The sequence below is a fragment of the Myotis lucifugus genome, unplaced genomic scaffold (genome assembly GCF_000147115.1).
Source record: "Myotis lucifugus unplaced genomic scaffold, Myoluc2.0 scaffold_67, whole genome shotgun sequence".
Classification (NCBI taxonomy): domain Eukaryota; kingdom Metazoa; phylum Chordata; class Mammalia; order Chiroptera; family Vespertilionidae; genus Myotis; species Myotis lucifugus.
In genome coordinates this window covers 5,632,322-5,647,715 of record NW_005871115.1, presented here as the reverse complement: position 1 = coordinate 5,647,715, position 15,394 = coordinate 5,632,322, and the positions used below count along the sequence as shown (strand labels likewise).

General features: G+C 39.3%; 1 protein-coding gene across 1 annotated transcript in view; it reads left to right on the top strand.

Moving 5' to 3' along the window:
• The window catches only part of MORC1 (MORC family CW-type zinc finger 1), a 138,697-nt gene extending 123,706 nt beyond the window's left edge, over positions 1–14,991 (top strand). Inside the window, exons 24-27 of the mRNA XM_014457002.2 lie at positions 1,064–1,151; positions 2,639–2,692; positions 10,799–10,993; positions 14,278–14,991. Coding sequence (XP_014312488.1) covers positions 1,064–1,151; positions 2,639–2,692; positions 10,799–10,993; positions 14,278–14,430 — 490 coding nt within the window. The 3' untranslated portion in view covers positions 14,431–14,991. The remainder of the gene's footprint in view (positions 1–1,063; positions 1,152–2,638; positions 2,693–10,798; positions 10,994–14,277) is intronic.
• Positions 14,992–15,394: the final 403 nt, after the last annotated feature.

Here is a 15,394-nt window from a genome sequence, read left to right as displayed (position 1 = left end):
TAAAAAAAAAAGGTTGAGTCTGACCAGGGGTTCAGTATCTTCAGAAAATACTCAGTTTCCCAGCATAGATTACAATTGGCTTAGAATACTTCCCTCACCTGCCTCCAGCCCCTGCTCCCTGCAGCTGGCTAACTCCTCTTCTTTGGGGCTCCCCAACTTATAGGTTAGGGTTCCTTCTATCAGTACCTGTGGTGCTGCATTCTCATTCTCATCTTAACATGTTTTTCTAGAAGTACTTCCTCTGAAGGTTGCTGATAATCTCTAAACCCCAAAGAGTTCATATCCACCATGAAAAGGACCAATGCACAGAAGAGAGTTCAGCCCTGTATTGGAGGAAGGGAAGCTGGATTTATGGAGAGAGAGGAGTGGTTTATGGTCGCATAAGGTTGACCAAGCCAACCAGGGACTCCAGACGCAGCTCTTCTCTCTGTGTCCTGGAGGGCCCAATGAAAGGACTTCCTCTGGAGAGTTAAGTTTTATTTTCTTAGGAAAAAAGTCAGTAAGCCTTTTTCCCTCCAGGAATTTTGCAATGCTGAGTTCTCTTCCCAGGGCACTCAGGGGGGTGCTGGGCTTTCCTAGGCTGCTTGGCTAGAGGTAGGAATTCTGAGCCTTCCTTTCTTCCCTCCTTCCCTTCCTCCATCCCTCCCTCCCTCCTTCCCTTCCTTCCATAAACTTTTTATTTTAAGACAAGTGTAGGTTCACATGCAGTGGTAAGAAATAATACAGAGATCCCCTCTACCCTTTACCTGGCTTCTCCCCATGGTAATGTCTTGGAAAACAGTAGAACAGGATCACAATAGGGACATTGGCATTAACATCCAAGACACAGAACAATTCCATTACCACAGGATTCCTCCTGTTGCCTTTTAATAACCATACTCCTTCCTCTCCCAGCTTATGCTTTTGAAGAACACTTGAATGCCAGTGGTAAAGCAGTTTGATGGGCATGAATGTTCATCTTTACTAAGATGTTTAACACCCAGGAGTCAGGGCCAGTCTGACAGATGAGTGCTCTGTCTCTTTTCCTGGTACTTTCCCATCTCTGCTGTGCTTTTTTCCCCAGGGAGATTATTCTGTATTTCTTTCCTGAGTACCAGCTACCATCAGAAATTGGCTACTCATCTGTGGAGGAATTTGTGGCAAGCTTGGAGGTAAGCCGGCTTTTGTGGAACTCTGAGGAAATGACAGAAGAGCCTGAATTTGGTTTTCAGTGAAGAAGAATGTGAAGTGTTCCCAGTAAGAGGAACTAAGTGAATGAAGATGAGGATCTTTATACCAAATGGGTGGCTCAGAATTAAAACCAATGTGGCCAAGGGTTAAATAAGCTTCAGTAAGATCTTGCTGACTGAGAACAGTTGGTTGCAGAGATAAATGGAAATGAGACATAGTCCGACTTCCCTCCCTTGCATCAAGAATAGAATTTCTGTCTCTCAGATACACTTCGTCAGCCACCTTAGTGTCTTATTAGAATCACTGAGACTTCACCCGGAAAGATGAAGACAGTTGCATTTATCAAATCTATTCTCAGAGACGGACCGTATATGAAGGAAAGGAAAACTTTGCTCAGCTACCTGGATGGACAGGCTGAGGCTCACACTGTCTCACAGTGGGTGTCCTCATGCTGCCCAGTCGCCACAGGTCTTGGTGAAGCTGTGAGGAGTGCAGGCCCACTGCTCAGAGCTGCACCCAGTGTGGAGAAGGGCAAGCGTGGTGCAGAGGGTGGGGGTGTCTTCCCACCCTCATGCTCAGTGTGATTTCTGGGAAGGATGGGTACATGTGGAAAGACTGTCAGTGAAAAGAGCACCAATTTATTAATTTGGCCAAAGTGCCACGTGCTTTAATTTGATCCTGGGTGAAGTCCTTAGTCCTCTAACCTATAATCACTGTCTTTGCTTCTTCACCCTGTGCTCTCACCTCATGGTCTCCCGTCCTGCTTCTGACTCCACTGCTTCACTGCGGCTGTCCTGTGAGGCCACCCGTGACCACTGTGCTGACATGTAGTGGTCACTTACTTACCGACTGCTCAGGTCTTCAATACAGTGGACCACTTTCTCCTCCTTGAAGCATTTCCTTTTTGTAGCTTTCATAACAGCACTCCTCTCATTTTCTTGCTTTCCCCCTCTGTTTGCTGGCAGCTCCTTCTCTATTTGGTCTCTAAATGTTGGCCTGTCTGAGGACTCATTCCTGGAACACTTTCTTCTGTCTATGGAATGGGTTTCTAGGTGACCTCAACTAGTCTCTGGCTTCAAATCTCACCCCATATGCCAGTGATTCCCCCACCCCCGTCTATTTCTGGGTGTTCCCATCTAAGAAATCCAGGCTCCAACTGTCTTATTGATATCGCTTTGAATATTTATTATCATTTACTTTTCCTTCACCTTGATTATGTTTTTTTGCAATTTCTTTAACCATGCTGTATTAATTATGTGGACTGCCTTAATCATTTTTTGGAATGAGGTAAGGTATATCTTAGTGAATTAATTTAATTAGACCCAGGCTTAAAAGACCCACTGTATTGGTGTTGGCCAGTTCTAGGCTTTGATGTTTCTTGTATACTAGATATTGCATGTTGTAACTGCTGTAGACAGCTGATTCTCTAAAAGTTAATACCCTGTTTTATTATAATTTATGAAAACAGCTGGAGCAGTGCACAGAGCAGACAAACAGAAAGCTGAAAATGTGTTTCCAGCAGGTAAGCTTTCTTTCAATGTAGTCATTTATATCCTAAATGATACTGTATTCCAAAGGAGAAATAATATACATTTCCAAATGTTCTGTTTGGAAGGAAGTCAAATTTGCCTTCACTTATCAAGACGTAGAATTTTGAATTTTAAAATGCAAATGTTTCCACAGCATAAAGCTTATGAAATGCTTGGAGTAGGATTGTCATTTGTACTAGAAACAGGATATTCTGAGTCTTTAAGAAAGATAGTCACTGACTAAGCCAGAAATTAATCATAGATTAAAGTTTTAATTACAGTTAAGTCCTTTCTTAACTTCATAGATAGGTTCTTGACTTTAAGTGAAATGCTGTAGGCTATTGATGTAAACAAGAGTGAAGTTCCTGTGGGATCTCATCTATGTTATAATGAAACAATGTTGAACGAAACTAGCATAGTTGAGGGCCTGCTGTATTCTGGACAAGTTCATATTTCCCTGGCTTTGTTTGTTTGTTTAGTGTCTTATCAACAGTTTTTAAAGTTTATGATTTTTTCATTATAAAAATAGAAAAATAATTAGTGCCACTAAAAGAAAGTAAAAGAAGTAAAAGAAATAAAAAAATTATTCATAATCCCAGACCATTCCAAGATCACTGCTACTACTATCTATTACGTTACAACTTCTCTCTCTCTCTCTCTCTCTCTCTCTCTCTCTCTCTCTCTCTCCCCATATATGTTTCCAATAATACTGTGTATCTAGGTCTTACAGATTTCCTGGGGGAGAGGGATGGAAAGAGACCATAGAGTCATTCAGTTCTATTAGAGAAATATTGAAAAAAAAAATGATATGCCTCAACCCCCTTAATTCACACTCAAGGGAACAGAGATTCCAAGATGTAAACTCCAACCCTAATCCCCAAGTGGAAAAAGGGAGTGAGTGTTGGAGCCAAGACAACCAGAGGTTCATAGATTCCTCAGAGGCCACAACAGCCTAGAACTTTTCATGACACCAAGATCAGTGTTGAGATGTTAATCTTCACTGACACTTAGGTTTGCGCAAACAGGTACATCAGCTCCATCATTAGCAAATATACTAGCATCTTCTTCCATCTGCTAATGCTGTTAACGAGGAAACCACAGGCTCAAAATAGCATCACTTGTGTTAAAGCCCACGATACCAAACCTAGATTTAATACTTGACCTAATTGCTGTTTTAACCTCTCCCTGGAAATGTATTCTAAATCAACCAACCTGGAATTGTCTAGTCAATACCAATGAAGCAATTTGTCTTGTGGGCTCTCCTCATCCCCCATAGAAAGAAAAGGCAATCTGCATAATAAAAACTCTGTTCCCTTCCCCCACAAAAGATGCCTTAGTCTAAAAATAATCTTTTCTTTTGTTAGTAGCTCCCTTGCCCCACCCTTCTTTCTATAAAAGCCTTTCATTTTGTTCAACACCTTGGAGAGCCCTTCTTGTTACTAAAGGGGATGCTGCCCAAATAATGAATTGCTTAATAAAGCCAATTAGATCTTCAAATTCACTGTTAAATTTTGTTTTGTTTTGTTTTTTTAACAATGCTTCCAGCCATCTTCTGAGAAACTATCATAACCACCTGCAAATCTATCAAGACTAGGAGGTGAATGGTATCCCCTGAAGTTATGCAAAGCACAACGATAAGCAAAGGCATTGCCTCATCCCTTTAGTAAGAAATAGAGTACATTTGAATAATCTGGTTTTATAAATGAAATGGAATTGTGAAGTAAGTTCCCAAAGACATATAACTAGGCAACCTTGAAATGAAAATTAGAACCTAAACCAGTTTTCTTTTTAGAAAGGCTGTATTTGAATTTTAGGGTATGCCTACATTTCACATCCTGGTTGATATATTTGCCTCTGATGTTTCTGATTGAGTGCCTACTGGACTGTGATAGGCACAAATGAAGGTGTGATGTAGGTCTTAGTTTCTCATCATCGGTCAACTGAAAATGATGAGTTTATTTTCTAAATAATGTCTTGTTGAAAAAGCAGTAATTGAACATTTTCTGCTTGAAGACTTAATTATCAACATTTCCAAACTAGAATAGAGTAAAAGATTAAGTTTTCTTTTAATATATTTTACCCTGTGTTAACACTATATTATTAGCATTAGTGAATATAAAACTGTGATTGATCAAGAGCTACTAGAACCAGATACTGAACCTGCCCTTTTACTAGTACATACATTACTTCATCTAACTCTCACAACAACTTTGGGAGGTGGGTGCCACTATCTCCATGTTATGGAGAGTCAGAAAGATAATATTCCAATGTCACAATGCAAGTAGCAAATTTAGGGCTGGAACCCAGATTTGTCCCACTTCAAACCTCTTTTTACTATAATGCTTTCTCCCATTACATTCTTTTCGAGATGGTAGTACTTCAGCCTTGTGATAGAGTTTGCAGTATTACTAACAATAGATATACTACATCTTCTCAGTCTGTTGTTATAAAAAAATTGTTTACTTACTAGACTCCTTGACATCACATGATGAGATGTATACGGGGGAGATGACAGTGAAATGTTGGAGGCGGAGTGTATGTGCATGTGTAGGCAGATTTAGTGTTCCATCAAGAAATGTCCCAACTGAAAGTCTGTGGCAGCCACTTGAAGAATGCCCAGTAAGTCTCCTGGATCTTCCCGCAGATCTTCATCTGCTGATTAGGAAACTCTTATTTAAATAATTACACTGTAAAATTTAGAAATTTGCTAAGAATTAGATTGTCATACATCTCAGGTTATCCAAGCTTATATATGTCATTCATGTCTATTTTTAAATAAATTTTTAGTAATGGATCCAAGTGGTTGGATCTTGGAGACCAGATTGAGTAAGAGAAGTGTTTATTCAAGGTGAACTGTACTAGCAGAGTTGATGAATAGAATCCCCTTAATGTTCAGGGCAGGTGGGATTCAAAGAACCAAAGCAAAATAAGTAGTCAGGAGACTATGCGTTCCCGTTCAAACGGAGATGTTGCAAGCAAAACAGAGAACAGTTAGAATCCCGACTTCCTCAATGTGACTGCTTGGTCCTAAGGACTTTGTTACTGATTGTTAGCTTTAGGTGGTAGTTATAAAAATCTGCTGCATTTATTTCTTGAAATCCATGTAGAAGACAAATCCAAGTTGCTTTAAGGTGTGTACTTTTAATGAAGAGAGCCACATCCAACCACAGGGGGACCCTTGGTCACTCACAGACTTCTTTGGTCACCTCGCCCTGACATCAGTGGTCTTCATAACTACTATGGGAGCAGTCAGTGAGTCATGACAGCATGGTGGTCCTCCCCAACCTGAGCTGAACTGTCACAGGCAGCCCAGGGATCCCAAAATGATGTTATCGGACAGCCTAGGGAGGGGCTGTCCCCACCTTGGATTCTTGTCAGTTTCAAAAGAATGAGTGACCCTGATTGCATTGTGATAAAGCCAATTTATTAAAGCAAGCAAATTTATTAAAGAAGCAAAGGCAAGCAAGTCTACTTCATCCAGCTCAGGTCATAGATGGGATCACTCAGCTAATCTGAGGAGCCAGTTGAGTGGGGGTTCGAGGCATTAAGAAACCTCCTGTCTATAGGTTTCAAACTTCCTCTGTTGAATATCTTGCTACAGGTTCATTTTCAAGGTCCCTCTTTATTTTGCTGTGGCCTTCTCAGAATTCATGAGAAGCACCTGGCAGTTATATCTTGCCAAGCCTTGAGACTGCTGGCTCCTCTACTTTGGGAGTAAAGAAAAACTGTCCTTTTCTTTCCTTTCCCCTTCCCCCAAAGGGCTGATTTCTTTGTTTGGTGGTTGAGAATGACTCCTCCCTTCTCTCCACTTTTCTTCATTCTTTAGTTAGTAATCATTTAACCATTTGCTCTGAAGCCTCCTTGGCTCTGGGAAGATATGGGCCTGTTAGTTACAAGCTGGCTGCAAATTGCCACACTACTTGGTCTTGTTTTAACTTTATCTCAGTTTCCCTTATTACTCCTGCCCTGAAATTTTCCTAGCTTCTCACTGCCCTGTAACAGAACCACCATCTTTTATTTTTTCCTCTCACAAGCCATCTGGTCCATCCAGATTGAAATTGCTCCAACCTACTAGAGTAGGATCTGCCTCTGAGCCTTTCCCTATGCGGTACCCCAGAATACTCTTATGTACTCTGCCAGTCCACAGTTAGCCTCTTGAAATCCTGCCCACCCCATGTAGGACCTGGTCAGTGTTGCCTTCTACATCAAGCCTTGCTCAGTCTCTCCAAGAGAAATTAATCTTGACTTTCTGTGCTCTGAGAGAGAGCCTTAAAATTTGATTTTAGCATTAAATTTTCTGCCTTATATTGTAGTAGTTTCTGGTATTTTATTTTTTTCACGAACTAGATTATAGAATCTTTAAAATTAGCAATCCTCTCTCACCAAATCCTGTATACTGATGGCATTCAGTCAGTAACTTTGAATGCATCTGGGTCTTACTATTTGTGCATTGAATCTAAGTTTATTGCTTCTGCTATAGAGCCTGCCTACATAAACACTCACATGCATATCCCTGTAAGGTACAAAATCTACAGATCTTATAGGCCTGTCTTACTTTATGCAAACTCGTTAGGTTTCTAGAACTTTAGAGCTCTGACTTTTTAAATTTGATTCAGAAAATTAAAATCTCAGTTAAATATCCTTTCTTTCAAATCCTAATTCTGTTCTGAATTAATGTAGTTTGGGAAGAATTCCAGTTTTGATCTGCCTCAGTTCCACTGCAAGAGGAAGTTTATCCAGTAGAACTAAGCCACTCATCATGTTATAATTCTCTACTCGCCTTAAAATGTTAATACAACTGGAATTCCTGTTATATGAAACTATAAAAGTTGTCAAAATTGCTACCTTTTATGGAAACCTCCTGGAAATTTAGCCTAAGAAAGGCAGGAGAATAAATCAGGAAACAACAGGCTGGTGGTATTTGAAGGAGACATAGTTTGCTGGTTACAAGACAGTGAACTTTGAGAGATTACATATGACCTTGAATGTAAACATTCTTAATGTCATACCATATTAACAATGTTGTCTTTTGAACTTTTTATTTAAGTAATTACAGATACACAGAAATTTACAAAATAGTAGAGGTCCCATGTACCCCTCACCCAGTGCTTACGTCCTCCTATATAAATACATAATTATATTACAATGTCAAAACCAGGACAATGAAATTGGTAAAATATGTTTCTCATTTTATATATGCAGATTTGTGTAACCACTAAAACCAGGATACAGAACTCCCATTGCCACAAAGATCTCCTTTATAGTCCTGCCTCCCATGCACAAATATGCCGAACTCCCGGCAACCACCAATCTGTTCTCCATCTCCAAAACAGGATTTACCATGCATTTTATAGAAATAGAATCATACTGTACATTATGTCACATTATGATTGGCTTTAGTTGCTCAGCATAATGCCCTTTAGGTCCATTTAATAGTGTATCAATATTGTGTTCCTTTTTGTTGCTGCTGTTTTTCTAAATAATGTTGTTTTGAATATTTTATCCTTTTTTTCAATTTTATTTGTTTTGATTTGTTGTTATTGCTTATATAAAAGAGTGTTTTGTGGCTGTTGTTCAGCCTGGCACAAGTTGTAAGATTCAGGAGTTCTGAAAACTAAGAAGCATAAATGGCTGGTGACATCTGACCTATCTGACCTTGTCCCTATTCCAGCTGAATTGAATTATTTACCCTACTCCACCTTCAAACCCTGGGGATGTCACTCCCTGGGTTTGACTGAAGCCTCCGTAGGAAGCATCTGTGAAACTTCCTGGAGGAGGTGTTGTTGCCTTAGTTGTAAGTCATCAACTTTGTGTAGGTTGAATTGAGGATGTTCGAAAGTAGATTCCCCTCCACAACCTCAGAATGTGGCCTGGATTCCAAAGGAAGATTGGCCCACGTGTCTGAAATCCCCTTACTGTGAAGACTACATATCTGCTCTCCTTACTCCCCAGTATTTAGGCCTCACTGAGTGGCAGGCATTGGAAATGCAGAGGTGAACAAAACCCTTTTTTTTTTTTTACATTGAGGTAACATTCTAGAGAATAGGGTAAACACATAAATAAAACATAGTGCAGTGTCACATAATGATAAATACTAAACACATAAATAAATAAACATATAATGGGTATGCCATAAAATAACTGTGCAGGGCCGAGGATAGACAGTGATGGTGTGTGCTGGGAAAGGGAAGCTGTTCCCGGTGAGCACAGAATACCTGAGCCACGTTTCAATACAGACCCGAGGCAAAGAGGCAGCCTTGTCTAAATCTGGGGTCAAACTTTCAAACAGGGAAAAATAGCAGAGGTGAAGGGTCTGAGGCAAGAATGATCTTGGTGTATTCCTGGAACAAGGCCTGGAACTCAGGAAATAAGGTAAAAATAGGCAGAATTAGGTCAAGGCTTTCAGAGTCTAATTCAGCCGTGGGCAAACTACAGCCCTCGGGCTGGATGGCCCGTTTGAAATGAATAAAACTAAAAAAAAAAAAAGACTGTACCCTTTTATGTAATGATGTTTACTTTGAATTTATATTAGTTCACACAAACACTCCATCCATGCTTTTGTTCCGGCCTTCCGGTCCAGTTTAAGAACCCATTGTGGCCCTCGAGTCAAAAAGTTTGCCCACCCCTGGACTCTAATTCCTGGTGCCTCACACAGGTTTCCAGGAAGTTTCAGACTCTAAAAATCTAGAATTTATTTATATGCCAATCTACAAACCTCACAAGCAAGTCTCACTTTAACACCTACTGTGCGTGTGTGTGTGCGTGTGTGTGTGTGTGTGTGTGTGTGTGTGTGTGTGTGTAGGGCCAATGTTTGCCAGGTCTTGCTCCCAAATACTCTTTTCAGTTAATAGCACAAATAATTGGGGGGATTAGTTACCAACATAAACCTAAGGCAAGTATTTTAAGTAAGGATTTTATTGGAGAATCTACCCCCTTTTCTCATCTCTAATGTCTGTGCCTTACTTGGGGGCACAATTGCATTTTCTCCCATAAGATTTAATATTTGCATTACTCACCTTGTGGACTAGAAGCTGCTTGAGGGCAAAGACTGAACCTTATGTGTCTTTGTGTTACCTATAATTAAATTCTATGCCTCAAATTTAGGAACTGGTTGGTGAGTCTATTAAACAGAACTTAATACACTTAGGAGTTTTTGTTTGTTTGTTTAAAGGACTTTTTAGAAAGAGAAAAAATTCATGATGAGGTCAATGAGTGCAAAGGAGACCATGTGGACAGTGTCTGGGAAAGGCCTGCACGTCTTATTGAGTGTGGTGGAGAAGGGGTGAAAGGGAAAGGGAGACCCAGAAGACAAATAGAGCTACCTTGCAATTTTCCTGGCAACCCAGTCATGTTAGTGCACAGAAATCTCATTAGAAAAACTTTCAAACGATGATCAGAACAGGATTTGCCTCGTGATGCTCTCTTTTCTCAATATCCCCTGGCCCTCTCAAAATGTTGACACAGAAATTAATGTCATTTTGTAATGGGAAGCATTTGGACCCTGCATTACCTATCTCTACTCTGTGAGTGCCTCAAGCGCAACATGAGCTTTTAGAAAACAACCAAGACACTTGAATGAGCAAGGGTCGTATGCGTTAGTGTATGACTGTACTCTTTACATCGGGGAAAGGGACCCAGAGAAAGCGACAGAACAGGAATTCTCTTACTGTAGCTGCTGTGCTTTTCAGATGCTACAGACTTGAGTTATAAATAACACAGTATTATCTGCCATGAAAGCCCTGAGTGTCTGGCCCTTCTGTCATTGTCTATGAGATACTGGTTCAGTGGAGAGAGTTACAGGGACCTGTCCCCCTTGGTACCTTGAACAAATTCAACCAGTACTGTGTTCCTTCTTCATTACAAAGCATTATAGTTCCTGGGCTATATTATAGTTACTGGACTATTATATATCTTCCTTCCTTTTTATTTTTTCATCAGATTGTACATTCCTTAAGTTTATGGAGTTGACATTTAGTATCTGTGGAGTTGTAATTGAAATAGTATATATGCATGTAATTGAAATAGAAAATTGTTTTCTGATATTAGGGGGAAAAGTGAAATTTAAAAAAATACTAAAACTTAAAAACAAACATTCCCAGATCCAAGATGTGTACATGGCCCAATATGCAAAAAAACTGAAGAGAACAACGCAGTCTATTATCTATGATGCTAACAGAAGAGGAGTGATTAATGAAATATCTCTGGTGCAATGTGAACAAAAAAGAAAAATTACTGAAGATAGACTGAATAATCTTCGTGTAAAACTGGCAGCATTGCTGCAGAAACTTCAGCTGGTGAGTGATGGGACTTTGAATAGTGGGAATATCCTTTGTGGAAAGAGCACTCAACTAGATTCCTCTCCTAACAGCGTCTTCTATTTATTGACCTTGGACAAGTCACTAACCTCGCCCTTACTCTACCTATAAGGATAGTGAAATGACAGATAAGTGAACTTTGAATGTAAATACTAGAGCATTTTTGAAGGTCTATTCTCTCTCTCAACAAAATCAGAATCTTGCCTTGTGCTGTTGGTATAGTTTGATTACCCTCAGGTCTCCTCAATAGTATGTTTCTAGTAGGACATTTTTTCAGAAAGCAAACTGTTCATTTATTTTTATCCTGATACATAAATAAAAGTAGATTCTTCTAATCTTAGAGGATAGATTGGAGAGGTCAGGAAACACCATGTATATATGGACTGTTGTCTATCTTGTTTGTGTGTATATTTCAATGCATAAAGAAAGGTGCTCAGTGAAGCAGCTGGAAGCTGGACAAATGATGAGCATCCTCACAGGAAAAACTCTTTCAGTTACTAGAAAGGCTCCAGTTTAGGACCCACCGGACTTAAATGCTTATTTTCTTACATACATAAAGTGTTCTGTAAACTATTTCACCTTGTCAGTCTTCCATGTGAATTGTTAAAGTTGTAAATAAAAGAGTATAAGGTCTACAGTTTTACATTCATGTTTATTTCCTGGTAATGGCAACAACTGAAATTTACCATGGGCCTTTGTTGCAAATGTAACTACATGAAGATCATTGATTTTTGTAGAAAAATATTAAAACTATAAAAAATTTTTTTTAAAAGAATTGGGCTCCTATGAGATTGAAAGTACATACTAGAACATTTTTAATGTTAGGTAACATTAAAAATTGTATCTTCTCTATTACATAGAAATGTTAGGTAAAACACATCAAAAATTAAAATATATGTAGCCAAGGTAGAAAAGTCTTTCTGTAAGTGCTAGAAATGAACTGAGAAATCAACAGTGAGCACATGGCATTTTCCTCAGAGAGATCCCTAACCTGGGACAGAGACAGGGCCTTCCTGGGCCGTGCAGGGTGCGAGGGCAGGGCCTGTCTCCCCAGCGAGCCCTGACAGGGAGGCCTGAGGCTTGTCTTGCCAGAAGGGGTTTGGGGAGGGACATGGACTTTGAAGGCAGACTGCCTGGGTTTCAAGTCCTGGCTGTGAACATTTCAAGCCAATAGTCCATTTCTTCTTAAAAACAAACAGATTTTGTTTTCTCTGGGATTTTTGTCTTTTATTGAATGCAAAATAAAATGCAGAAAATACTTTTGCTTAACTGAAGTATCAAGCCAAAAGAGAAGACTCTTCCCCCCCTTGTGTGGTCTAGGCAACAGTTAAAATGTTTCATTATTAAAATATAAAGGACAATTAATGCTAACTGTTTTCACATAATGGTAATTACATTTGTGCTAAATGAGCCTATTATTCAAGTCGGTTTATTTCTGTAAGAGTGGGATGTGAGTGGAGCTCCTTTTGGTTCTTGTGGCTGTAAAGGGTGGGAAATATTTTTATGGGCAAAAGGTCTAATACAAAGCCTGGCATGTGGTAAAGTTTCAGACATAATAATTGTTTCACTAAGAAGGAAAACTAGAGAGACCAAAGAAATTCTATATCATAGAAATTGAATATCACTCTTTATCAGAAAAGTTCATTAGAATTGTTGGTTCTCAGAATAGCAAATATGTATTTGGCTAAGAAAAAAAAAAGAAACAATAATCTCTCTCTCTCTTTCTCTCTTTCTCTCTCTCTCTTTTTGGTTATTCCTCATCCAAGGATATTTTCTCCATTGATTCTTAGAGAGAATGGAAGGGAAAGGGAGAAACAGAGAGAGAAACATTGATGGTAAAGAGACACATCAATTGGTTGCTTCCTGCAAGCGCCCCAAATGGGGCCTGGATCTAGCCTGCAGGTCAGGTACGTGCCCTTGACCAGAAGCAAGCCCGGGACCCTTCAGTCTGCAGGACCATGCTCCAACCACTGAGCCAAACCGGCTAGGGCTAATTTGCTCTTTATGCCAAATCCCTGGGCTCTCCCCAAAATAGTCAGGGTAACTATACTAATTTAATTTGCTTTCTTCTCAAAGTTTGATAAGGAGGCAAAATGCTTTAGCCCACAGAGTATGAAACTCTTTATCTAGTATCATTGGAGAGGGACTCAAACATTTTCTGCCCAAATATATTTACTCTCATCCCCCACTTGAAGTTTCCGTTTTTACTGTCTCTGATTGCCAGAGCAGTTGCAGTGGAATAGAACAGGGACTCGAGGTGAGGTAGACCCACCAGCAGACACGGCAGGCACATGAAGAAGCTGGGAACCCACCTGAAGTTCTAGGAGGAAGTCTAGTCCGCCAGGTAGAGAGCAGTATTCAGAGGATTAGACCAACTAGGCTGAGAGTGGTCAGTGTCAAAAAGGGTCACACAGGGTATTCCCCAGGGTCGGTGATACCAATATTGTGGACACCTATCTTCAGGAACAGGGTTACGTCACAAAGCTGGGACTTAACACAATTTAATCTTGTTAGAGGACTGAGCAGATCTAGGGCAGAGGGAGCAAAGCATGGAATCAGATAAGGGATGGAGAAAGTAGGATGGTGGTGTTACACACTTGTTGGGAACAATAATAAAAGTGGGATTGTTTCTGAAAGGTCCTTCCTAAAAATTCTCTTTTCCATCAGCTCAGTTGGAGAGCAGGTTGATCCCATGGTTGGGCCTGAGGGGAGTGAGATTTAGGTCAGTGAAGAAGGCGCATTTGTTCAGCTGTTCATGGATTAAGAAGCCCAGGGAAGGAGAGCATGAAATTAACTCAGAGATCTGGGGGGAAAGAGAGAAAAGGGAGCAGATGCGGGCAGCAAGCCAAGCGTTGCAGGGAAAGATGCTGCAGAGGAAAGAGGAGAAACAGAGAAGTCAAAATTTTCCTAGGCATCTGTTTTGCTTATAAGGCTAAAGATTCATGAATTTTTAAAATGGGAGGTAAAAGCCTGTGACAGAGAAAGATGAGATGGGGGTTTAGGAATAAAACAAGTAATTAAGTAGAAGGAAAAAACAACAGTGAAATTAACCTCCGCTAAAGAAGAAAAAATGATCAAACTTTCTAACTCCTTACAGGCATAAAATGGGGTTAAATGTGAAAACATTTTGAAAGGTTAAAAGCATTTTTCAGATGCAAGGTGGGTTGTGTTGTTACATGAATCATAGAGAAGACTGTTCAGAGGCCACCCAGATTATAGTTCTAGCTCGTTTCCCTGCTCTGACTGTTGCTTTTCTTTTCCAGGGAGGTCCAGTAGGAGACATGGAGCAGATTGACAGTTATTTAGAAGCTTTGCTTAAAGAAGATCATCTTTTGGGGAACACTTTCAATAAAGGAAGTACAGATGCAGGACATAGTCTTCCTTTAGAGAACAATGAAAGTACTTCTCAAAACTAAAAGTCAGAAAAGTCATTCCTTTCTTTAAAATGCTAATAAGAAAAAGGAAACTTGTTTTCAAAAACTATTTCCTCTTGTACTTGTTATTGTGAAGTTCGTCCTGTTTGACACTGAAGAAATTGTACTAGTTATACTTTGGAAATGGAGGGTGATTAACAATTTACATACTTCCCCTCCTACTCCCTAACCCTTTCTGTTCTTTCAGAAACTATTTCTCTAGTTCTGTAATTCCCAGGTGAGCAACTAAGAAAGATGAAAAGTACATTTAGGCTTAAATTTTTATTTTACTTAAAAGACTGTAAAAACTGGAAAACAGTGGTTTTCAAAATCAATATACACAGAACTACAGAATCACCTCCTTCTGAAACTTGTGTTGTAAAAGACAGGGATTATGCTCTTTCTCCACTACAGCCCATACTCAGCAGAAAATACAAATCTTCAAAAAACTTTGAGCTATAGTTTTTAGATCATAATTAGTATAGTATAGATCATAATTTTCTTATTGTGTTGCTGTAAAAGAAACACTCTTCTAAGTATAACGTGAACACACATTAAACATATATAAGCATTGTGTTTTTACATTTTCTTTGATAACTGATTTTTTTATGTGTTTGTTTAGAAATGTCTGTTGCGTTGGACAAAAACAATAAATATTTAATATTTATTTGTGGAGTTGTATATTTTAATTTTATCTACATACACAAAGCATAAAATTCAGAACTTGTGAAGTAGGAATATGGTGAAAATTCTTCACCCCCTGCTTGTCTTTGGCGACTTAATAGTTTTCTCAAGAGGCATGTTTTTACCAGTTATTGTGAGTCCATTCAAGTAAAATCAGTGCATATGAAACCATACAAATCATTATATAGATATAAATGTGGAGTAGCAGCCAAAAGATGCTGATGCTTTTCTATTTTATATACCTTCAAGATCATTCCATATCAGGATCCATACATGTAGAGCT